Source organism: Salvelinus sp. IW2-2015, linkage group LG2 (assembly GCF_002910315.2).
Source record: "Salvelinus sp. IW2-2015 linkage group LG2, ASM291031v2, whole genome shotgun sequence".
Classification (NCBI taxonomy): domain Eukaryota; kingdom Metazoa; phylum Chordata; class Actinopteri; order Salmoniformes; family Salmonidae; genus Salvelinus; species Salvelinus sp. IW2-2015.
This window is the reverse complement of record NC_036839.1, coordinates 16,184,532-16,208,593: the sequence shown is the minus strand read 5'-3', so window position 1 is coordinate 16,208,593 and position 24,062 is coordinate 16,184,532. Positions and strand designations below refer to the sequence as shown.

General features: G+C 41.3%; 1 protein-coding gene across 1 annotated transcript; it reads left to right on the top strand.

The window, feature by feature from the left end:
- The first annotated feature begins 1,009 nt into the window (after positions 1–1,009).
- On the top strand, positions 1,010–12,302 carry slc15a1a (solute carrier family 15 member 1a). Its single transcript, XM_024004237.2, has 23 exons — positions 1,010–1,099; positions 1,313–1,344; positions 3,041–3,122; positions 3,297–3,438; positions 3,536–3,655; positions 3,810–3,909; positions 5,733–5,823; positions 5,983–6,066; positions 6,469–6,551; positions 6,692–6,778; positions 7,105–7,194; positions 7,300–7,344; positions 7,437–7,469; positions 7,555–7,643; positions 7,758–7,839; positions 9,854–9,973; positions 10,424–10,570; positions 10,666–10,712; positions 10,860–10,955; positions 11,122–11,233; positions 11,329–11,466; positions 11,659–11,766; positions 11,995–12,302. Exons 1-23 carry the CDS (start codon positions 1,093–1,095, stop codon positions 12,214–12,216), a joined length of 2,157 nt encoding a protein of 718 aa, XP_023860005.1. The 5' UTR covers positions 1,010–1,092; the 3' UTR covers positions 12,217–12,302.
- Positions 12,303–24,062: the final 11,760 nt, after the last annotated feature.

Below are 24,062 nucleotides of genomic sequence, written 5' to 3'. Positions count from 1 at the left end.
ACCCTGTGTCTTGAGTCTGACTGGGGTTCCATGATATATACTGTATATGACATCACTGGTAGTGTTTCCTGTGGAGACGTTCCTGTAGGGATCCTTAAAGCAACACAAATGTGCATGTGATGTCACTAGCTCCCCATCAGCCTCCTGTCGTCTCATTTTCATCTTTTTGTTTTGATCATTGGTCTTCTGCTCTGAACTCTTCAAGTGATCTTGTATGTACATTATTCCACTTTGATAAATCTCATATTGATGTCTTGGCGAACTATATTTGCTGCATACATTGGCATTCATCTCTCTGTACATGAAGACTCGTTATGTTTTTACAAAGCTGCAACTTAATGGAAAAAGAGCCTCCTATGAAAACATTAGTGTTCAACCTTAATCACTGAAATGTCTTAGAATGGGATTTTTTTTAATATTTTTTTTTTACAGCCGTTGCATATAAGTATATTCCAAGCTGTTAATTCTTGTATATAAAAAAGGAGTGCAATATTTGTCTTTTGCAAGGTGTCTTGCTGTGTTGGGTTCAATACACTGTAAAGATGTTTGTCCTTCTTGCCAAAGCAATGAGGTGTGGATCCAGAGACGAGATCTACTGTGGTAGTTTATATGAAGCTTTGACCATTTTAGTGTTCATTCAAATGTTAATGAAATCATTTTTATATTTGGGAAGCATTGGGTTTTTTATTTTTATTTAACAGAAAGTCACTGTTCTGCTGTATACAGAAATGTTCCCTAATGCTTTTCTTTTAAATAAAATTCCCTTATTTCTCTGCACTTCTACTTGATTTACTTATGAACCTTTCTCACAAAAACATTGATGGAAGTAGTCTAGTAGCTTATTGACTGTAACGTTGTTTTGTATGATACAGTATTATCTAATTATTAGCTCATTTGAGGTATTGACTCACTCTCACCTTCCTGCCTCTGGTGTTCTCGCACAAGATAAAACCATAAAACAGCATTCTGGGATACCATTCCAGGGTCGTGCCTCCTAGTCTTAGTGGCAGGAATCACTGTGTTAGCCTGGAAGGGATCACTAAAGGATACTAAACATTACAGGACGAAGAGCAGTCTCTATACACTGCCATCATGACAGGTCAGGCAACAAAATGCTATTAAAATTGCAAAAATTGCATCTGTTAAATGATATTATGGATCAATGCTATTCAGATATCTGGCATTTTCTGATAGGCTTATGTTATTGGTGGGAAAAAATGCATCTATTTAATTGTTACATCAGTACCCTGCTTAGATATCTCTAATATTTTATATATTTAACCTAATGGTTTTATTTCTCACACACAAAAAGATGAAGACGTTGTTAAGAAGGGCAAGTCAAAGGTAAGACTTCTAGTGCACTGTCCATTGTCTGGATTAATTTATTTTACACGTGATGCTCTGAAAAATCAATAAATGCTTCATAGATTAAATTAACTAGCACCAATTGATATACGCAATTCAAGCTTGCATATTCAGCTACACTACACGACCAAAAGTATTTGGACACCTGCTTGTCGAACATCTCATTCCAAAATCATGAGCATTAATATGGAGTTGGTGCCCTTGCTGTTGGGAAGGCTTTCAACTAGATGTTGGAACTTTGCTGCGGGGACTTGCTTTCCATTCAGCCACGAGCATTAGTGAGGTCCAGCACTGATGTTGGGCGATTAGGCCTTGTTCGCAGTCGACGTTCCAATTCATCCCAAAGGTGGGGTTGAGGGCAGGGCTCTGCAGGCCAGTCAAGTTCTTCCACACCGATTGACAAATTATTTCTGGATAGACCTTACTTTGTGCATGGTGGCATTGTTATGCTGAAACAGGAAAGGGCCTTCACCAAACTGTTGCCAAAAAGTTGGAAGCACATTATCGTCTAGAATGGACATGCCAACTGACATTTACTTATGAGGTGCTGACCTGTTGCAGCCTCTGCAACCACCGTGATTATTGTTATTATTATTTGACCCTGCTGGTCATCTATGAACGTTTGAACATCTTGGCCATGTGCTGTTATAATCTCAACCCAGCACAGCCAGAAGAGGACTGGCCACCCCTCAGAGCCTGGTTCCTCTCTAGGTTCCTTCCTTTCTAGGGAGTTTTTCCAAGCCACTGTGCTACTACATCTGCATTGCTTGCTGTTTGTGGTTTTAAGTTGGGTTTCTGTATAGCACTTTTTGACATCGGCTGATGTAAAAAGGGCTTTATAAATAAATGTGATTGATTGATTGATAGCGTTAAGATTTCCCTTCACAGGATCTAAGGGGCCTAGATTTGTCTGTCGGACTGCCAGATGGTGAAGCGTGATTCATCACTCCAGAGAATGTGTTTTCACTGCTACAGTGTCCAATGGCGGCGAGCTTTACACCACTTCAGCCGACGTTTGGCGTTGCACATGGGGATCTTAGGCTTCTGTGCTGCTGCTCGGCCATGGAAACCCTTTTCATGAAGCTCCCGACCAACAGTTCTTGTGCTGATGTAGCTTCCAGAAACAMTTTGGAACTCATTAGTGAGTTTTGCAACCGACGACAGACTATTTAAACGCTACGTGCTTCAGCACTCTGTGGTTCCGTTCTGTGAGCTTGTGTGTCCTACCACTTCGCAGCTGAGCCATTGTTGCTCCAAAACATTTCCACTTCACAATAACAGGATTTACAGTTGACTGGGGGCAGTTCTAGAAGGGCAGATATTTGACAAACTGACTTTGCCGGTGCCACGTTGAAAGTCACTGAGCTCTTCAGTAAGGCCATTCTACTGCCAATGTTTGTCTATTGAGATTGCATGGCTGTGTGCTCGATTTTATACACCTATCAGCAACGAGTGTGGCTGAAATAGCCGAATCCACTAATTTGAAAGGGTGTCCACATACTTTTGTATATATAGTGTATGTGTATTTCATTCAATATCATAGCTGTAAGGGAATCCTTATTTTTAACTGCACTCTGCAATTTTAAAGTAACTTGGCTTTTATTCAGATATAGTATAGATGAAGTTATACAGATACCAGTGTAATATGGCCCTTATTTTGTGTCTGTATGAACAGGAGGTATGTGGCTATCCCCTAAGCATATTCTTCATTGTTGTAAATGAGTTCTGCGAGAGATTCTCCTACTATGGCATGCGAGGTAAGAATATGACACAGTATCTACTACATGGGAGTAATCAACAGTTCTAACCCAGTGAGCAAAACTAGTTAAAAATGTCTAATTTCAACGAGTTTTGCCCACTGGGAACAACTATAGTGGCTTTGTGGAGTGCCCATCCTGAGGAGCTTCCCCTTCTCTCTCTCCTGTCCACAGCTGTGCTGGTGCTGTACTTCAGGTACTTCCTTCGGTTTGATGATGACCTGGCCACCTCCATCTACCACACCTTTGTGGCTCTGTGCTACCTGACTCCCATCCTGGGAGCCATTGTAGCAGACTCCTGGTTGGGCAAGTTTAAGTAAGTGACTGTTCGGAGTCCTAGAACTAGGGTGTATTACAGAACAGGAATTTGTTCTTGCACTGGTAGCTAACACCTTGATTTCCCCTTCCTGCAGGACTATCATCTACTTGTCCATTGTCTATGCAATTGGCCAGGTTGTGATGGCAGTCAGCGCCATTCATGACATCACGGACACAGACAGAGATGGCACGCCAGACAACTTGACCTTGCATATGTGAGTCATCCTCATTTAAAGTCAAGTTCATAGATCCGCTTCCGCAAACACAAGTCACATGCAAAGGCTTGCTGGGGTATGTCCTGACTACATGGACTTTGTGAGGTGCTACTGAATGCATGGCATAACAATATTGCTCTCCCTCCTCTCTCAGTGTGCTGTCCATGGTGGGCCTGCTCCTCATTGCGCTGGGTACAGGTGGTATCAAACCATGTGTAGCTGCTTTTGGAGGAGACCAGTTTCAGGACCACCAGGTTAGCAGAATAACTCAGTATTCAGAGAATAACACCACCACTGTGTCTGTCTGTATCTTTGTCAGTAGGCAGATATTTCCTCACTACAGCTGCCAAGTCATTTTAATACCCACGAACACTGATGTTAACCTTGAAATGAAGAACGTGTWGGAGAACCTTGCTCCTTTGATAAGTGTAATGTACATGTATCTCCTATGAATGGCACATAATATACAGTACCAGTCAAAAGCTTGGGCACCTACTGATTCATTTTTACTATTTTCTACATTGTAGAATAATAGTAAAGACATCAACACTATGAAATAACACATATGGAATCATGTAGTAACAAAATAACTGTTAAACAAATCAAAATATATTTTAGATACTTCAAAGTAGCCACCCTTTGTCTTGATGACAGCTTTGCATACTTGGCATTCTCTCAACCAGCTTCATGAGGTAGTCACCTGGAATGCATTTCAATTAACAGGCGTGCCTTGTTAAACGTTCGTTTGTGGAATTTCTTTCCTTCGGTATTGTTGTAACAAAGGTAGGGGTGGTATACAGAAGATAGCCCTATTTGGTAAAAGACCAAGTCCATATTATGGCAAGAACAGCTCAAATAAGCAAAGAGAAACGACAGTCCATCATTACTTTAAGACATGAAGGCAGTCAATCTGGAACATTTCAAGAACTTTGAAAGTTTCTTTAATTAAATGCAGTCGCAAACACCATCAAGCGCTATGATGAAACTGGCTCTCATGAGGACCGCCACAGGAAAGGAAGACCCAGAGTTACATCTGCTGCAGAGGATAAGTTCATTAAAGTTACCAGCCTCAGAAATGGGCAATTAACTGCACCTCAGATTGCAGCCCAAATAAATACTTCACAGAGTTCAGGTAACAGACACATCTCAACATCAACTGTTCAGAGGAGACTGCGTGAATCAGGCCTTCATGGTCAAATTGCTGCAAAGAAACCACTACTGAAGGACACCAATAAGAAGACATGCTTGGGCCAAGAAACACGAGCAATGGACATTAGACCAGTGGAAATGTGTCCTTTGGTCTGATGAGTCCAAATTTGCGATTTTTGGTTCCAACCTCCGTGTCTTTGTGAGACAGGGAGTAGGTGAACGGATGATCTCCGGATGTGTGGTTCCAACCGTGAAGCTTGGAGGAAGAGGTGTGATGGTGTGGGGGTGCTTTGCTGGTGACACTCTCTGTGATTTATTTACAATTCAAGGCACACTTAACCAGCATGGCTACCACAGCATTCTGCAGCGATACGCCATCCCATCTGGTTTGCGCTTAGTGGGACTGTCATTTGTTTTCCAACAGGACAATGACACAACACACTTCCAGGCTGTGTAAGGGCTATTGAGAGTGATGAAAGAGAGTGATGGAGTGCTGCGTCAGATGACCTTGCCTCCACAATCACCTGACCTCAACCCAATTGAGATGGTTTGGGAAGAGATGGACCGCAGAGTTAAGGAAAAGCAGCAACAAGTGCTCTGCATATGTGGGAACTACTTCAAGACTGTTGGAAAAGCATTCCAGGTGAAGCTGGTTGAAAGAATGGCAACAGTGTGCAAAGGTGTCATCAAGGCAAAGGGTGGCTACTTTGAATAATGTCCAAAAACAAATCAAAATATATTTTATATAACACTTTTTTGGTTACTACATGATTCCAGATGTGTTATTTCATAGTTTTGATGTCTTCACTATTATTCTACAATGTCAAAATAAACAAAAACCCTTGAATGAGTAGGTGTGTCCAAACTTTTGACTGGTACAGTACAAACTTTACACACGATACAAATCTATTCCTTTTTATTTTCGCAGGCAAAACAGAGGAGCACTTTCTTCTCGGTTTTCTACCTGTGTATCAATGGTGGGAGTCTCCTGTCTACTATCATTACACCAATCCTCAGAGGTAGGGGGAATGTCCAAGCCAGGCCAGGCTATGTATAATAACTCCATCAATGCCGTCTGAAGATATTACCACAAATCTGCATAAATAACTATTTAATACACAACACAACTGCAGCTAGTGTATGGATGAGTGATGTCTGTGCTGTGTCCCTGTGTTAAGGCCAGGAGTGTGGCATCCACAGCCAGCAGAAGTGTTACCCTCTGGCCTTCGGTGTCCCTGCTGCGCTCATGGTGGTCGCCCTTGGTTAGTGTCTCTACCATCTTCTTTATTCTACCTACAGATGTAGGATCTTAATTTGACCTATATTGTCACAGCATATTAAATCCTACAGCAACAGGATTTGAATGTTCAGTCTGTAATTTTGCTTGTTCAGTGGTCAGACTATTAGCCGGGCAAAAGTAGGCTGCAGGAAAAGTGCAATACTGTTAATATAACCATGTGTTAGTGTGGGTTTTCAGTGAATTTATGTAAATCACGAAGCTCTTTTGCATTTCCTGCGGTGAAGGAAAATTCTCAGCAACAAAAGAGTGATCAAATTAAGATCCTACAACTGTACCTTGTCCCGTGGTTTTGCTGTAAAAAACATTCTGATAAAGAGTATAAAAATGTAGTTTGAAAGTGCTGTTTTGCTGTTTGTCCCTACAGTCGTGTTCATAATTGGAAGTGGTATGTACCATAAGACTGAACCGCAGGGAAACATAATGCTGGATGTGTGTAAATGTATTGGGGTAAGTCAAAACATTATCTAGTACCAGCATTTAGCATAATTGCATCAACTTTCACAACGATGTGAAAAATGACTGGTGGACTCTTCCCTGCAGCCATCCTGGTGTTTCTGAAAGGATCATTTCTGTGTCTGCCTTTACAGTTTGCAATAAAGAACCGCTTCAGGCATCGCAGCAAGACGTTCCCTAAGAGAGAACACTGGATGGACTGGGCCGATGAGAAATATGATGTAGGTCCATGTTCATTGTTCTATGGGGAAACCAACCAGATTAGCAGTTCATATAACTGTTGAAAATGAAAGTCAACCGGACGATGTTTACAACACAGAGAACTCATTAATAAATCCTTCCTCTCCTCTTCTTCCTCTTCTTCTCTCCTCCTCCTCCTCTCTCCCCTCTCTCCTCTTCTTTCTCGTCCTCCTCTCTCCTCCTCCTCAGAGAAACACGAGGTAGGTTATCTACACTGCAAACTACACAGTACTATCTAAATGGCATGTTCGGTCTCAAATATATGAGCAACACCTCATATTGTCTTTCTCTCTTTTTGTGCTTGTAGAAACTCCTCATTGCTCAGATAAAGATGGTGCTGAAGGTTCTATTTCTGTACATTCCCCTTCCCATGTTCTGGACCCTATTTGACCAAAAGGTATCTGACATACGTTGGTAAATAATCTAGTTTGTCCTGCAATATGTGATGTAACTTGTAATATCCATATGGTATAATCAAGTAAAACGTTCTGCTCCCTCACAGGGCTCTAGGTGGACTCTTCAGGCCACCACCATGGATGGGAACTTTGTACGTTTGCAAAACCATCCCACTGTAAAAAGTCAACTAAAGCTACAGTTTGCAAGTTGTTCTTGTTAGTAATAACCTTGCTCTCTTTCCAGGGAGCCCTCATTCTGCAGCCTGATCAAATGCAGGTACGTTAGAGGTACTTTATGGTTCCTGTTTGTTTTCATCCATGGCTAAATGCACTTCTCACCATAGAAACCATCTTTTTGACAGACTGTCAACCCTATCCTGATCCTGACTCTGGTACCGATCATGGACAGTGTGGTGTACCCACTGATAAAGAAATGTGGCCTGAACTTCACGTAAGTTCTACTTAAAGAAAATGATAAAACAAATGCCTGTGCAGTATCTACAAAACAGTGAAGAGGCAGGTGTAAGCATGCTTAGGAATCTAACCATGAACCTTTCCTCAACAGTCCTTTGAGGAGAATGACAGTGGGGATGTTTTTGGCAGCCATGGCCTTTGTTGCTGCAGCTTTGGTACAGATCCAGATTGATGTAAGTGTGTACGATACATCTACATTGTGTGGCAGTTTGTTTCTGGTTTAGTAAAGTATTATTTGATGCTATCATGCCTTGTATGGCTAGGAATAGATGTAGCATTGTTGAAAGCAGAAACAGTCTAGAACCCGGGCTACAGGAAATCTCTATTATGACGAAGTCAAAATGGAGAGTATCCCATTTTGACCCTCTTAATGGCAATACTTTCACTGTCTATAGAATTGGAACGCATAACAAAGAGATTATATTATTTGCTAAATCCTTACTTGTACCCAGAGCCATATACTAACATATATCTATCTACAGTTGAAGTAGGAAGTTTACATACACTTACAGTTGAAGTCGGAAGTCTACATACACATATTTTGGAGTCATTGAAACTCGTTTTTCAACCACTCCACAAATTTCTTGTTAACAAACTATAGTTTTGGCAAGTCGGTTAGGACATCTACTTTCTGCATGACACTTAATTTTTCCAACAATTGTTTACAGATTATTTCACTTATAATTCACTTTATCACAGTTCCAGTGGGTCAGAAGTTTTCATACACGTAGTTGACTGTGCCTTTAAACAGCTTGGAAAATTCCAGAAAATTATGTCATGGCTTTAGAAGCTTCTGATATGCTAATTGACATAATTTGAGTCAATTTGAGGTGTACCTGTGGATGTATTTCAAGGCCTACCTTCAAACTCAGTGCCTCTTTGCTTGGCATCATGGGAAAATCAAAAATAAATCAGCCAAGACCTCAGAAAACAAATTGTAGACCTCCACAAGTCTGGTTCATCCTTGGGAGCAATTTCCAAATGCCTGAAGGTACCACGTTCATCTGTACAAACAATAGTACACAAGTATAAACTCCATGGGACCACATAGCCGTCAAACCGCTCAGGAAGGAGACACATTCTGTCTCCTAGAGATTAACATACTTTGGTGCAAAAAGTGCAAATCAATCCCAGAACAGCAGCAAAGGACCCTGTGAAGATGCTGGAGGAAACAGGTACGAAAGTATCTATATCCACAGTAAAATGAGTCCTATATCGACATAACCTGAAAGGCCACTCAGCAAGGAAGAAGCCACTGCTCCAAAACCACCATAAAAAAGCCAGACTACGGTTTGCAACTACACATGGGGACAAAGATACTTTTTGGAGAAATGTGGAGAAATGTACTCTGGTCTGATGAAACACAAATAGAACTGTTTGGCCATAATGACCATCGTTCTGTTTGGAGGAAAAAGCGGGAAGCTTGCGAGTCAAAGAACACCATCCCAACCGTGAAGTACGGGGGTGGCAGCATCATGTTGTGGGGGTCCTTTGCTGCAGGAGGGACTGGTGCACTTCACAAAATAGATGGCTCATGAGGAAGGAAAATTATGTGGATATATTGAAGCAACATCTCAAGACATCAGTCAGGAAGTTAAAGCTTGGTCGCAAATGGGTCTTCCAAATGGACAATGACCCCAAGCATACTTCCAAAGTTGTGGCAAAATGGCTTAAGGACAAGAAAGTCATGGTATTGGAGTGGCCATCACAAAGCCCTGACCTCAATCCTATCGAAAATTTGTGGGCCAGAACTGAAAAAGCGTGTGTGAGCAAGGAGGCCTACAAACCTGACTCCGTTACATCAGCTCTGTCAGGAGGAATGGGCCAAAATTCACCCAACTGATTGTGTGAAGCTTGTGGAAGGCTACCTGAAATGTTTCACCCAAGTGAAACAATTTGAAGGCAATGCACCAAATACTAATTGAGTGTATGTAAACTTCTGACCCACTGGGAATGTGATGAAAGAAATAAAAGCTGAAATAAATCATTCTCTCTGCTAGTATTCTGACATTTCACATTCTTAAAATAAAGTGGTGATCCTAACTGACCTAAAACAGGGAATTTTTACTAGGATTAAATGTCAGGAATTTTGAAAAACTGAGTTTAAATCTATTTGGCTAAGGTGTATGTAAACTTCCGACTTCAACTGTATATATAAATATATGACTCTGCTTGTATCCATTTCAGAAAACCTTGCCAACCTTCCCATCATCCTCCCAGAGCCAATTAAAATTACTCAACATGGGCAGTATCCCCTTGACAGTTACCCTACCCAATAATGATCCATTCGTCATTGAAGCAGCTAAGGTAAAACCATCTTGAGGAGGTTCTCTTAGGCATTCATATCACAAAACCTGACTGTATTGGCAGAAATCTTACACAGATGTTGATGTCTACTAGAAGAATATCTTTTACATGTTTTATTTAACCTTTATTTTATCAGGGAGTCATACTGAGAGAAAGGTCTCTTTTACAGATGAGCCCTGAATTACAGAATTTACAGAAAATACACACATCAAAATATAAATACAAAATGCAAGCAGAAAGAACACACGGTCATAAAAAACAAAGCCATTCGTCAGTAGTAAGGTCCTCAAGTAATGGTTTAAGTAGAATGGCGAAGTTATGATCAACCAAAACATTACATGAAGACATGTATCAGTTGTAGTAACTTTTCTAATTGAACCAAGTGCTTCACTGTAACTGTCAAGTGTTTACACCTTGTTGTGGGACTGACTCCACTTATATATTTTACAGGCTAGTGCAAATTACCTTACATTTGAGGAAGAAAGCATCCAAGTTTCATTTCAGAGTCCTGCAATATCTAGGACTATTTCCTTAGCAAAGGACAAGCGACAAACACTTCTAATTCCCTCAAACCTCAGTGCACCAATGTGGGAAGTGGTAAGTACATACCTATTATTGCACCCTTATAAAAGTACAGTATAAACATCATGAGCATTAAGTCAATATACATTTTCTCGGATCCTCTGTTGCAGACTGATGATGTGATGGCAAAGCCAGAGCAAGGGGCCAATGCAATCAGGTACATTTGGATGCATTTCCCAATGTTTGTTTGCCGAGATGACCGAAATGAACATACATTTTCAGATAATCTATAGCCATTCATGGTTAATTTGGATGTGTTTTTTTGTTGATGCTGTTTCTCAACTCTATGTGTATTCATTTCCAGATTTGTTAATGGTATGGCTGGAGCGGTGAATGTGTCAACTTTTGGAAGCATTGACTACTCCTCTGCTTCCAACTACTCTCTCATATCAAATGGAAAGTAAGGAATTAATTCTTGATTATACTTGCAAATATGTAGTATAATAAAGAGGATGACATAAAGAATATGCAGCTAAATCCTTAAAATGTGTATTTAGCTGATTTTGCTTACGTTATAAGACTCACAAACACAGATTTCCAAAGCATCTCTTCTTACTCATTTCCAGAGCCACCTTCACCATTACCAATGATGCAAACACATGTGAATACTCCAGAGAATTTGGATTCGGGAGTTCTTACACTCTGCTTATCCCCAGTCATTTTGCATGGGGCCCGACTGTAAGTTTCACTCCTTCTACGTGTCACTTAATAATACAGTGATATATCCCATAATCAGCTTCAGAAAGTTACAGTTTTGATTCTCTTTTATATAGTGCTCGGAATCAATTTCTGGGGTTGAGGATATCCAGCCCAACTCCTTCCACATGGGCTGGCAGATCCCCCAGTACTTCCTCATGACAGCAGGAGAGGTGGTGTTCTCTGTTACTGGCCTGGAGTTCTCTTATTCACAGGTGAAGCACACACAACCTTATTAGTCGACATTTAGTCATATGTTAGACCCTGTGCTGAACTTGAATCATTTTGATCTGCCCAACAACAGGGGAAAGTATAAAGTAATCTCTTGAATTTTCAGTTGTAAAATAATGGGTGGCTGTCCTCCAATTTGCAGCCTYATTTACCAAGCTATATTTCTTTCTTCAAAGGCACCGAGCAACATGAAGGCAGTGCTACAAGCAGGCTGGCTGTTCACTGTAGCTATTGGCAACTTTATTGTCCTTATTGTGGCTGAGATTGCACAGATCGAAGAGCAGGTACAGTGACACTACACTACACTCTAAAGATAAACCTCTCATTCTATGTCCTCTGAGGACACACTCACAGCCCTCTTGCGGCACGTTGTCTGCATATTGGGAAAGCCAGCCCTGACTCTATGGGTGAAAGAGTTGAAGTCTTCAGTGCCCATGAATCATACCTCAAGGGCCAGATCTGATGAGGAAAATATGTGACGTGTCAAATCTTTGTGTTTTTTCCTCCTGCAGTGGGCAGAGTTTGTCCTCTTCGCCTCCCTCCTAGTGGCAGTGTGTGTCATCTTCTCCATCATGGCCTATTTCTATACCTACATGGACCCTGCAGAGATCGAGGCCCAGTTCAGGGACGAAGGTGGTAAGGAAGAATCAGACAAAGAGGAGTTTCAAATGCAGAAGAAAGATTCCGTAGCCCATCACAATCAAGATGATGAAGCCAAACAAACCAAAATGTAAATTTCTGTAAATTTGCATAAATGTGTGTGTGTGTGTGTGTGTGTGTGTGTGTGTGTGTGTGTGTGTGTGTGTGTGTGTGTGTGTGTGTGTGTGTGTGTGTGTGTGTGTGTGTGTGTGTGTGTGTGTGTGTGTGTGTGTGTGTGTGTGTGTGTGTGTGTGTGTGTGTGTGTGTACACATCTAGATGTGTATAAGAGACAGGTGTGTGTGTGTGTGCGCGTGCGTGCATAAGAGAGAAGGGGCAAGAGAAAGAACATGAATACCAATTGTATTATATTATAGTTTTGATATGCACAAAATAACTGCTCCAAGTATGGTGCAGAGAGGGAAAATAACATTTTTGCTACATTTAAAATACATTTAAATTCCAGACTTGTTTTAAGCTTTCGGCTGTAAGAGAAAACAACAAAACATTACAAATGGACAATCTGTTTTTGAAAAAAACTGTAAAACATCCCAATGTCCATCGATCAGGATTAATTTTGTATGATTATACTGTATAGGTTGCATTGTTATTAATATAGAAGTTAGTGTGTATTAAAAAACATTTACATTTAACATAAACATTTCATTATATAACTGGAGAAAAAAATCTGTCATTGCTAAAATAAACATGAAGAAGACATTTTTACCATGGCTCTCATTTAGGCTCACTTACATTCATCTGTGGCTTGGGCATAATACAATTTATAGTCCATGTGATCTGTCTTAGACTATAACATACATTTTTAAAAGAGGACTGGGTTTGCACAGGCCAATCATTTATAATTAAGTTACTTTTTGGGTCATAATGAGACAATATGTGTCAGATAACATACATTAGGCCAACTCATATTCTGCTCTTCTTAAATACATTTTATTCATATCATGTTTCTTTAGACTTGCCTAAAATACAGTTGAAGTCGGAAGTTTACATACACTTAGATTGGAGTCATTAAAACTTGTTTTTCAACCACTCAACAAATTTCTTGTTAACAAACTATAGTTTTGGCAAGTCAGTTAGGACATCTACTTTCTGCATGACACAAGTAATTTTTCCAACAARTGTTTACAGATTATTTCACTTATAATTCACTGTATCACAGTTCCAGTGGGTCAGAAGTTTACATACACTAAATTGACTGTGCCTTTAAACAGCTTGGAAAATTCCAGAAAATTATGTCATGGCTTCAGAAGCTTCTGATAGGCTAATTGACATAATTTGAGTCTATTGGTGGTGTACCTGTGAATGTATTTCAAGGCCTACCTTCAAACTCAGTGCCTCTTTGCTTGGCATCATGGGAAAATCAAAATAAATCAGGCAAGACCTCCACAAGTCTGGTTCATCATTGGGAGGAATTTCCAAACACCTGAAGGWACCACGTTCATCTGTACAAACAATAGTACGCAAGTACAAACACCATGGGACCACGCAGCCGTCAAACTGTTCAGGAAGGAGATGCGTTCTTTGGTGCAAAAAGTGCAAATCAATCCCAGAAAAACAGRAAAGGACCTTGTGAAGATGCTGGAGGAAACAGGTACAAAAGTATCTATATCCACAGTAAAACGAGTCCTATATCGACATAACCTGAAAGGCCGCTCAGCACGGAAGAAGCCACTGCTCCAAACCCACCATAAAAAAGCCAGACTACGGTTTGCAACTGCACATGGGGACAAAGATCGTACGTTCCTCTGGTCTGATGAAACAAAAATAGAACTGTTTGGCCATAATGTCTATCGTTATGTTTGGAGGAAAAAGGGGGATGTTTGCAAGATGAAGAACACCATCCCAACTGTGAAGCACGGGGGTGGCAGCATCATGTTGTGGTGGTGCTTTGCTGCAGGAGGGACTGGTGCACTTCACAAAATAGATGGCATCATGAGTTAGGAAAATTATGTGGATATATTGAAACATCTCAAGACATCAGTCAGGAAGTTAAAGCTTGGCCGCAAATGGGTCTTCCAAATGGACAATGACCCCAAGCATACTTCCAAAGTTGTGGCAAAATGGCTTATTAAGGACAACATTGGAGTGGCCATCACAAAGCCCTGACCTCAATCCTATAGAACATTTGTGGGCAGAACTGAAAAAGCGTGTGTGAGCAAGGAGGCCTACAAACATGACTCAGTTACTCCAGCTCTGTCAAGAGGAATGGGCCAAAATTCACCCAACTTATTGTGGGAAGCTTGTGGAAGGCTACCTGAAATGTTTGACCCAAGTGAAACAATTTGAAGGCAATGCTACCAAATACTAATTGTGTGTATGTAAACTTCTGACCCACTGGGAATGTGATGAAAGAAATAAAAGCTGAAATAAATCATTCTCTCTGCTATTATTCTGACATTTCACATTCTTAAAATAAAGTGGTGATCCTAACTGACCTAAGACAGAGAATTTTTACTAGGATTAAATGTCAGGAAATTTTWAAAACTGAGTTTAAATGTATTTGGCTAAGGTGTATGTAAACTTCCGTCTTCAACTGTATTTCATGGATTTATTGTGATGATGTATATTAAATTGATTTATTATACTTTTTTAAATGTAGATGTTCCATGTTTTTAAATGTAGATGTTCTAAGCTGCTTGTGTGCAATCAAAATTGCATATAATCTCTTCTAAAATACTACTTATYAACGGAATTTAGAATGTTCGTAGGCATACACACTGAAAAATGCAGCGTGTGCCAAATCTTCCAACAGAGCAAGATCAGGCATCTCTCATTTGATTTCCATTGTCGCAGTATTTTATAGTATTTCTACAATGGTTTCACTTTAACATGTGCCTCTAATTCAACAAATTACAGTAGGCTACTTTATATGGATTATTATCATAACAAAAGCACTGATGTCAACTTAAATATGTATCCTGTCAACAGTTGTTGCATGAATTCACAATGGAAATACAAGTCAATTAAAATATATATATATATATATATATATATTACTCTAACAATTTCCCACATTTTCAACATATTCTCCCCATTCTTGACAAGCAGTTCCCTTATTCCACCACTTGGCACTGTGCCTACACATGGTCGTGTCTGTGCTTAAATGTACTCACACTCACAAGCAAACATTTATATTGATATATCTCACACTATGCGTGGAAATGATCCCACGCATGGTTTACGCACAGATTTGTGCCTTTGCACGGTTGATTAAAGAGGCCCCTGGAGATGCTAAATGTGTTTGTTAATTAAGGGTCACGGCAGGCTTTTGTATGACAATCAAATCCAATTGTATTTATCACATGCGCCGAATACAACAGGTGTAGTAGACCTTACCGTGAAATGCTTACTTTCAAGCCCTTAACCAACAATACAGTAAAATATTTTCTAAATAAACTAAAGTAAAAAAATCCAATCAAAAAGTAACACAAGAAATGTACATAACAGTAATGAGGCTATATACAGGGGGTACAGGTACCGAGTCAATGTGCGGAGTACAGGTTAGTCAAGGTAATTTGTAAAGTGACTATGCATAGATAATAAACAGCGAGTAGCATGTAAATAGTCCGGGTGGCCATTTGATTAGTTTAGTGGTTCAGCAGTCTTATGGCTTGGGGGTAGAAGCTGTTAAGGAGCCTTTTGGTCCTAGACTTGGCGCTCCGGTACCGCTTGCCGTGCGGTAGCAGAGGGAACAATCTATGACTTGGGTGACTGGAGTCTTTGACAATTTTTTGGGCCTTCCTCTAGTATACAGGTCCTGGACGGCAGGAAGCATGACCCCAGTGATGTACTGGGCCATACACACTACCCTCTGTAGCGCCTTACGGTCAGATGCCAAGCATTTGCCAGACCAGGCGGTGATGCAACCGGTCAGGATGCTCTCGATGGTGTAGCTGTAGAACTTTTTGAGGATCTGGGGACCCATGCCTAATCTTTTCTGTCTTCTGAGGGGGAAAAGGTGTTGTTGTGCCCTCTTCACAACTGTCTTGGTGTGTTTGGACCATGATAGTTTGTTGGTGATGTGGAAACCAAGGAACTTAACTCTCGACCTGCTCCACTTCAGTCCTGTTAATGTTAACGGGGGCCTGTTCTGCCCTCCTTTTCCTATAGTCCACAATCAGCTCGTTTGTCTTGCTCACATTGATAGAGAGGTTGTTGTCTCTGACCTCCTCCCTATAGGCTGTCTCATCGTTAACGGTGATCAGATTGTGTCGTCAGCCAACTTAATGATGGTGTTGGAGTCGTGCTTGGCCACGCAGTCGTGGGTGAACAGGGAGTACAGGAGGGGACTGAGCACGCACCCCTGAGGGGCCCCAGTGTTGAGGATCAGTGTGGCGGATGTGTTGTTGCCTAACCTTACCACCTGGGGGCGGTCCGTCAGGAAGTCCAGGATCCAGTTGCAGAGGGAGGTGTTTAGTCCCAATATCCTTAGCTTCGTGATGAGCTTTGTGGGCACTATGGTGTTGAATGCTGAGCTGTAGTCAATGAAAAGCATTCTCACATAGGTGTTCCTTTAGTCCAGGTGGGAAAGGGCAGTTTGGAGTGCGATTGAAATTGCATCATCTGTGGATCTGTTGGGGCGGTATGGTAATTGGAGTGGGTCTAGGGTTTCTGGCATGATGGTGTTGATGTGATCCATGACCAGCCTTTCAAAGCACTTCATAGTTACCGACGTGAGTGCTACAAGGCGGTAATCATTTAGGCAGGTTACCTTCGCTCTCTTGGCCACAGGGACTATGGTGGTCTGTTTGAAACATGTAGGTATTACAGACTTTGCCAGGAAGAGGTTGAAAATGTCAGTGAAGACACTTGCCAGTTGGTCTGCACATGCTTTGAGTACACGTCCTGGTAATCCATCTGGCCCCATGGCTTTGTGAATGCTGACCTGTTTAAAGGTTTTGCCCACATCGGCTACGGAGAGCGTGATCACATAGTCGTCCAGAACAGCTGGTGCTCTCATGTAGGCTTCAGTGTTGCTTGCCTCAAAGCGAGCATAATAAAATAAAAAATACAATGTATGCTTGATCCGAAAATGTGGTCGGAGGCTTTGTATGAAGGTTGTGATGCAATTGCGGAGCCTCCGGAGGCATGCAGAGGCTAAACTGAGCTCCGTACCTCATCGCCGTGTGCTTCTCAAATTTTGTAACAATGCGGAAGGCTCTGTATAGCTCCGCATTGACATGATTGGTTGATGGTAGGTGGGGGCGGGAGATCTTGTATAAACAAAAACTTACTTCCTTGACAACTTCCTTGAAGCTCAAGTATGAATGCCCTGACTTCTGCAGAGGTCATTTTACCGTAAATGCTACATGGCCAATGCAGACGTCAGATTGACCATTCACTTTTGCATGACAATAACTGGCTGACAAAATTTCATGACTACCATAGCCTTAGCCACGATATGTCTGGAAATCACAGGACAGGTGAGGGGCCGAGCAGACAGGTTGCAATGTGAGAAAACTCATGTAATCTGAGCATGCAGGTCGCAGACTTCAGGATGACAAGATTATGCAGACAATTTGCATTTTATTGCTCACAAAATGTCAACATTTTTGTCATAGCCTAATGTATGCCTAGGGGCTCTTTTCAATCGGGATCGAGGAAGTTCAGCGTTACTGTGATTGAAATTTAAAGACAATGATCCCGTGTTAGAAAAGACTGGATTCACGGTAAACGTGGCATATGTTGGCTCAATCATAAAGTAATTAAACATTTATTATCAGGTATCAAGGTAAGACCCAGATGCAGACTGTGTCGAAGTAACAATGTTTATTACAACGACTGCGGCAACGGTACAGGATGGCAGGCAGGCTCAGGGTCAGGTCAGGCAGAGGTCAGTAGTACAGAGGTGGTTGCAAAGGTACAGGACGGCAGGCAGGCTCAGGGTCAGGGGCAGGCAGAGTGGTCAGGCAGGTGGTTACAGAGTCAGGACAGGCAAGGGTCAAAAACCAGGAGCACGAGAAAAGAGAGACTGGGGAAAAGCAGGAGGTGACACAAAAACGCTGGTTGGCTTGACAAACAAGACGAACTGGCAACAGACAAACAGAGAACACAGGTATAAATATAATGGGGTAGATGGGTGACACCTGATACATGGAGACAGTCACAAAGACAGGTGATACAGATCAGGGTGTGACAATTTATATTGCGCAATCTGTAACGTTTCAGAGATACAGATTGAATAGAGCCCTACTAAGAGATTTCACTGTCTTTCAGTTCATCAAGTGGTGGGTCGCCTTCAATTTCTTTGCAATACTTAAGCCAACCTGCTAGCTACTGTAACATTGCTACTGACTCAAGGAAGTCAACGCACATCCACACTAGCTAGCTGTGTTAACTAGTTTATTAAATTACTAGCTATCCAACTATGGGAAGACATAAGATATTGAATCATTTGCACCAGAAAAAGGCCCGCTGATAAGGCCAATCTATTGAGCCATACACTGAGTGTACAAAACATTCAATTAAGGACACCTGCTCTTTCCATTACATAGACTGACCAGGTGAATCCAATAATCCCTTATTGATGTCGCTTGTTAAATCCACTTCAATCAGTGTAGATGAAGGGGAGGAGCTGGGTTAAATAATGATATTTAAGCCTTAAAACAATTGAGACATGGATTGTGTATGTGTGCCATTCAGGGTGAATGGGCAAGATTAAAGATTTCAGTGTCTTTGAACGGGGTATGGTAGTAGGTGCAAGGTGCATTGGTTTGAGTGTGTCAAAAGCTGCAATGCTGCTGGGTTTTTCACGCCAACAGTTTCCCCTGTGTATCAAGAATAGTCTACCACACAAAGGACATCCAGCCAACTTGACACAACTGTGGGAATTATTGGCGTCAACATGGGCCAGCATTCTTGTGGAATGCTTTCAACACCTTGTAGAGTCCATGTCATGACGGACTGAGCCTGTTCTGAGGGCAAAAGGGAGGAAAACTCAATATTAGGATGGTGTTCCTAATGTTTTTTTACACAGTGTATATGTGCAAAAAAGGCAGTGTCTGGTATGCTGATGTTTTAATCATGTAGTCTTGTAGATTGTATTATCATTCTTGTCAAGCGGTGTTTCACTAATTTCTCTGTCTTTTTATCTAGATAAAAAGATTTGCAAATGCAATTTGGACTGCAGGACAGCAGTGGCATGGTGCTAAGGGAAGCCAGGCTTCCCCCCKAAAAATGTACAAGGAAAAACATACAAAAACATACAAAATAGTGTATCTTTCGTCTCTGTTTCATAAATGTCTTTCAATTGGCTTGACTGTATCTCACCAGATAAAGCATCCGGGCAAACGAAACAGCGCCCATCTGTCTCAGTATGTGTAGCCCGTCTACCTGATGCTGTCTGATCAAAAAGAGTATGACATTGTTGCCGCCCGTAGCATTGAATGCAAGGGAAGCCAGCGAGTATTTGGCCTCCCTTGATWAAAAAAAATTATAAAATAATAGCCAATCAGCGTTGAGCTAAACTGAGTGAGATCAGCTGTGAATTGTACTGGTGTACCCAAAAAAGTGTCAAGGGAAGGGCTTCACACCAATCACAACACATCAGAAGCCATTGACAGAACAAAATTGAATTGTTGCATCATCTCGTTGTGTTGTTGTTCTCCGGTGGCTGGCTAGCTAGCTAAAATTGTCCCTTTCCTAAATTAGCTATAGATGGAGATAGGGATATGGACTTGTGGTTTAATGCTGGCCAAGGATTATAATGCCGGTTCTGATCAAACCATAAATTCATACATTGTGCCCCTGGCCTGAGAGTATTGAAGTTCAACAGGAAGCTAGATGTAGTAGGCTCATGTTAATTAGAAGACCCTGCGCATCGCTGCCCATTAAATAAAGTTAGGCTACGAGCAGAAATCAGTACATATGGACAGCCATATTTAGTTTACYTTGATTGGACTAAATCATTTTTGGTATATTTTAGTTGTCACTATTAGACTAAGCATAGGTGATTAGATGATGTTGAAGTTGAAATGGTGCTCGAATAGTGACAGTAGTGCCTGTTTTCTTTGCTACTTGCGTTAACTCTCCGTGGCTCTAAATCAGTAGTTGTTTAGTAGTCAGAAATGTCGAAAACATGAACTCTCTTGACCATGCTGTAGGTCATGTAACTGTTTGTTACATGCAATATGTTTTGTGGACTTCACCGGACAGATGTTGCTCTCCGGTTTTGTGATGAAACAAAGGTGTGGTTGAATTTATTCTGCTGCTGTCTCCTTATTGTCTCAGCCTTAGCGCTATATACCACGGTGTCAAGACATATGAACTAACAAGATATTATAGACCAAACAACGCAATTATCACAACACAGGTTGTAATATGGATTTCCCCCCCTGGCTTGGCTTCTCTGGTGATTTTACCCATGCACCGCTACTGTAGGACAGATGGCCATTATCACTGCCCCCAGTCTGAAAAAATCAGGGGAATTAACATGACAATTCACCTGCTGTCGTCTCAAGGGGCTTCTCTTGTTACGTCATCTACACTGCCCTCCATGCCTGCTTGGTTGTCTATGACAAACAGAAAGTGTTTTTTTAAATCTATTAATTATTTGAGATTAATGGCTATAAATCAATCTCTGAATGTGCTACCATGATGAAACGACTCTCTCCTGGTGCGCTACGATGTAACAATTGCAGCACTTTGTCAGTGGCTGTGACGTATGGTTCAGCCAGGAGTTGATGGACAGTCGGAAGAGCGAATTAAAGTGTAGGGAGGGACATCCCAGCTTCAGGTGATTTCAGATTTCACATCCTACGTTATAAAGGCTCAGAAAATATAGTCTGTGTACGTGGGAACCAATGCAAGCCATTTTGATCTATGGTTTCCACAGATCTAATTGTAAATGAAAATGTTGGTTGGAACTGATACCAGAACCACACAGGTCCCCTAAACAGGGGACTTTACAACTAAGAGGTTTTAAAAGTAATTTTGCCACCCACCTAACCTGAAAACATACAGACACTTCCAAAGATTGTAACAGTCACAAGCCATCTAAAAAGCATCTGTGTAGATGCTACAAATAGGATATTAGCATTTAAATAAAACTGAAAGGATTTTCAGTACCCATACACGTACAGTAGAAAACCTGGGGCAAAAGTCATTCCATCAGATGCGAGTTAGAGGAGTGTCGACAGTATCGTTTCTTTGCACAAAGGAGTAATCTACCCTTCAGTCAGTGTGAACATGTCCGTTCACTTGATTACTGTGAACACACACAGTCTGAAGAATTTCTTGAAACAACAGTTTTCAATGAATCGGTTGCATGCACATTTGTGGGAGAAACTAAAAAGGCAACTTGCCTAAAGAGGCAAAAGCTGCCCCAGAAAGCTCATGTACCATTTTCTGTTTTGGTCCAATTTGGTGAATCCCCAAAACAGATCGGTCTGTCAATCSATGAGCACGTAATAAAGCATTTTAGTCGGCTTGGCAGAGGTAAAGTGACCTACAACACAAACAATAACACTTGGCATTGTTTGGCATATCCTGCCATCACAAAAAAAACATAGGAAAATTGCACTTATTTGAGACAGACTGATTCACCACAAGAACCCCAAAATTATGTCATCTGTCCGCTCACCAATGACTTGGAATGCATTGTTCGATATATACACTGAGGAAAAAGTTCCAGGCAACCTCCCAGAAGAAGTAATCTGTTTTTAAACACCAACTGAGTATGCTACACAGTTATTTCCTGCATATACCAAATGCACTCTCTGTCCAGACCATCCAAAGCTTCAAAAACCAGTTCAGATAACTAAAAAATGTGTAATCTCTTTCTCTCTCCCTCTCTCTCCACCCCTGTCGCTCCTTCAAATGTTTCCCCTAGGGCTTGTGTGATGGCCTCACTCTCCATGGATGGACACACGCCTGAGGCTATTGTGGGAAACTGTTTTACTATGCAAGGGTCTACTGTTATGGTTGTGAATGGAAAGGTATCATGTAGTTATGAAAGTTCAATCAGTAAGGCTGGTCTGAATGGATCGTCACTTTTCATTCATCAAGTAAACTCATAACTCATATCACTTTCTCTCACTCATCAGCATAGCAGGTATTTCTATGGTGGTGGTTATAATGTTACCTCATCAGCTTAGCGTCATGTTTCTCCTCCTCCTTTACTATTAGCAAGTGTTCGGAATGTCATCCACCTATTTAACTTCGGCCTATAAGCATGGCACACTAAGTCAATTCCACCACGGTTGCTGATTAACCTATGGGCTAACTCATGCAATAATCACTTCCCTTTCTTTCAACCAATGGGCGTGAATCTAGGGGAGTATTTATATGTCATCTCAAACTTCATCTCCCACTTGATGTTTTGCAGCAGAAGTCTTCCAATGACCTTCCACCACCCCATCACCACCAACTGAAGGCCCGTCATCAGGGTCCCCGTTCTCCCATTGGGTTCCGATGCCAGCTGTCCAGGGCAACCCACCATCAGCATCTGGCTCTGAGGAGCATTCCTCGGAGACGAGGCCTACCCCAAACTATTCAATAAAATTCCATAATGTATTCTGTCTATATTGTCATTCAGTTAAGACTTTACTTAACTTTACTTAAGACTGAATTGTTGTGCTTGAATGTGTAAGTCTGGTTCAGTATGACCTACAGTACCAGTCAAAAGTTTGGACACACCTACTCATTCAAGGGTTTTTCTTTGGCTTCCTATTTTTTACATTGTTGAATATTAGTGAAGACATCAAAACTATGAAATAACACATTTGAAATAATGTAGTAACCAAAAAAGTGTTAACCAAAACAAAATATATTTTATATTTGAGATTCTTCAAATATCCCCCCTTTGCCTTGATGACAGATTTGCACACTCTTGGCATTCTCTGAACCAGCTTCACAAGGAATGCTTTTCCAACAGTCTTGAAGGAGTTCCCACATATGCAGAGCACTTGTTGGCTGCTTTTCCTTCACTCTGCGGTCCAACTCATCCCAAACCATCTCAATTGGGTTGAGGACGGGTGATTGTGGAGGCCAGGTCATCTGATGCCACACTCCACCACTCTCCTTCTTGGTCAAATAGCCCTTACACAACCTGGAGGTGTGTTGTGTCATTGTCCTGTTGAAAAACAAATGACAGTCCCACTAAGTGCAAACCAGATGGGATGGCGTATCGCTGCAGCCATGCTGGGTAAGTGTGCCTTGAATTCTAAATAAATCACAGACAGTGTCACCAGCAAAGCACCCCCACACCATCACACCACCTACTCCATGCTTCACGGTGGGAACCACACATCCAGAGATCATCCTTTCACCTACTCTGCATTTCACAAAAACACAGAGTAGGTTGAAACCAAAAATGTCAAATTTGGACTCATCAGACCAAAGGACAGATTTCCACCAGTCTAATGTCCGTTGCTCGTGTTTCTTGGCCCAAGCAAGTCTCTTCTTATTATTGGTGTCCTTCAGTAGTGGTTCCTTTGCTGCAATTCGACCATGATGGTTTTTGCGGCTGCACTTAAAGAAACGTTCAAAGTTCTTGAAATTTTCCGTATTGACTGACCTTAAAGTCTTAAAGTAATGATGGACTGTCGTTTCTCTTTGCTTATTTGAGCTGTTCTGGACTTGGTCTTTTACCAAATCTTCTGTATACCACCACTACCTTGTCACAACACAACTGATTGGCTCAAATGCATTAAGAAGGAAAGAAATTCTACAAATTTACTTTTAACAAGGCACACCTGTTAATTTAAATGCATTCCGACTACCTCATGAAGCTGGGTGACGGAATGCCAAGAGTGTGCAAAGCTGTCTTCAAGGCAAAGAGTGGCTACTTTGATACTTCTCAAATATAAAATACACTTTTTTGGTTACTATATGATTCCATATGTGTTATTTCACAGTTTTGATGTTATTCTACAATGTAGAAAATATTACAAATAAAGAAAAACCCTTAAATGAGTAGGTGTG

Excerpts from the sequence above, each read along its gene's own strand:
- slc15a1a (XM_024004237.2), top strand. Across the intron at positions 1,345-3,040 it reads TTAAGAAGGGCAAGTCAAAG|GAGGTATGTGGCTATCCCCT; the intron begins GTAAGACTTCTA and ends CTGTATGAACAG. Across the intron at positions 7,644-7,757 it reads AAATGTGGCCTGAACTTCAC|TCCTTTGAGGAGAATGACAG; the intron begins GTAAGTTCTACT and ends TTTCCTCAACAG.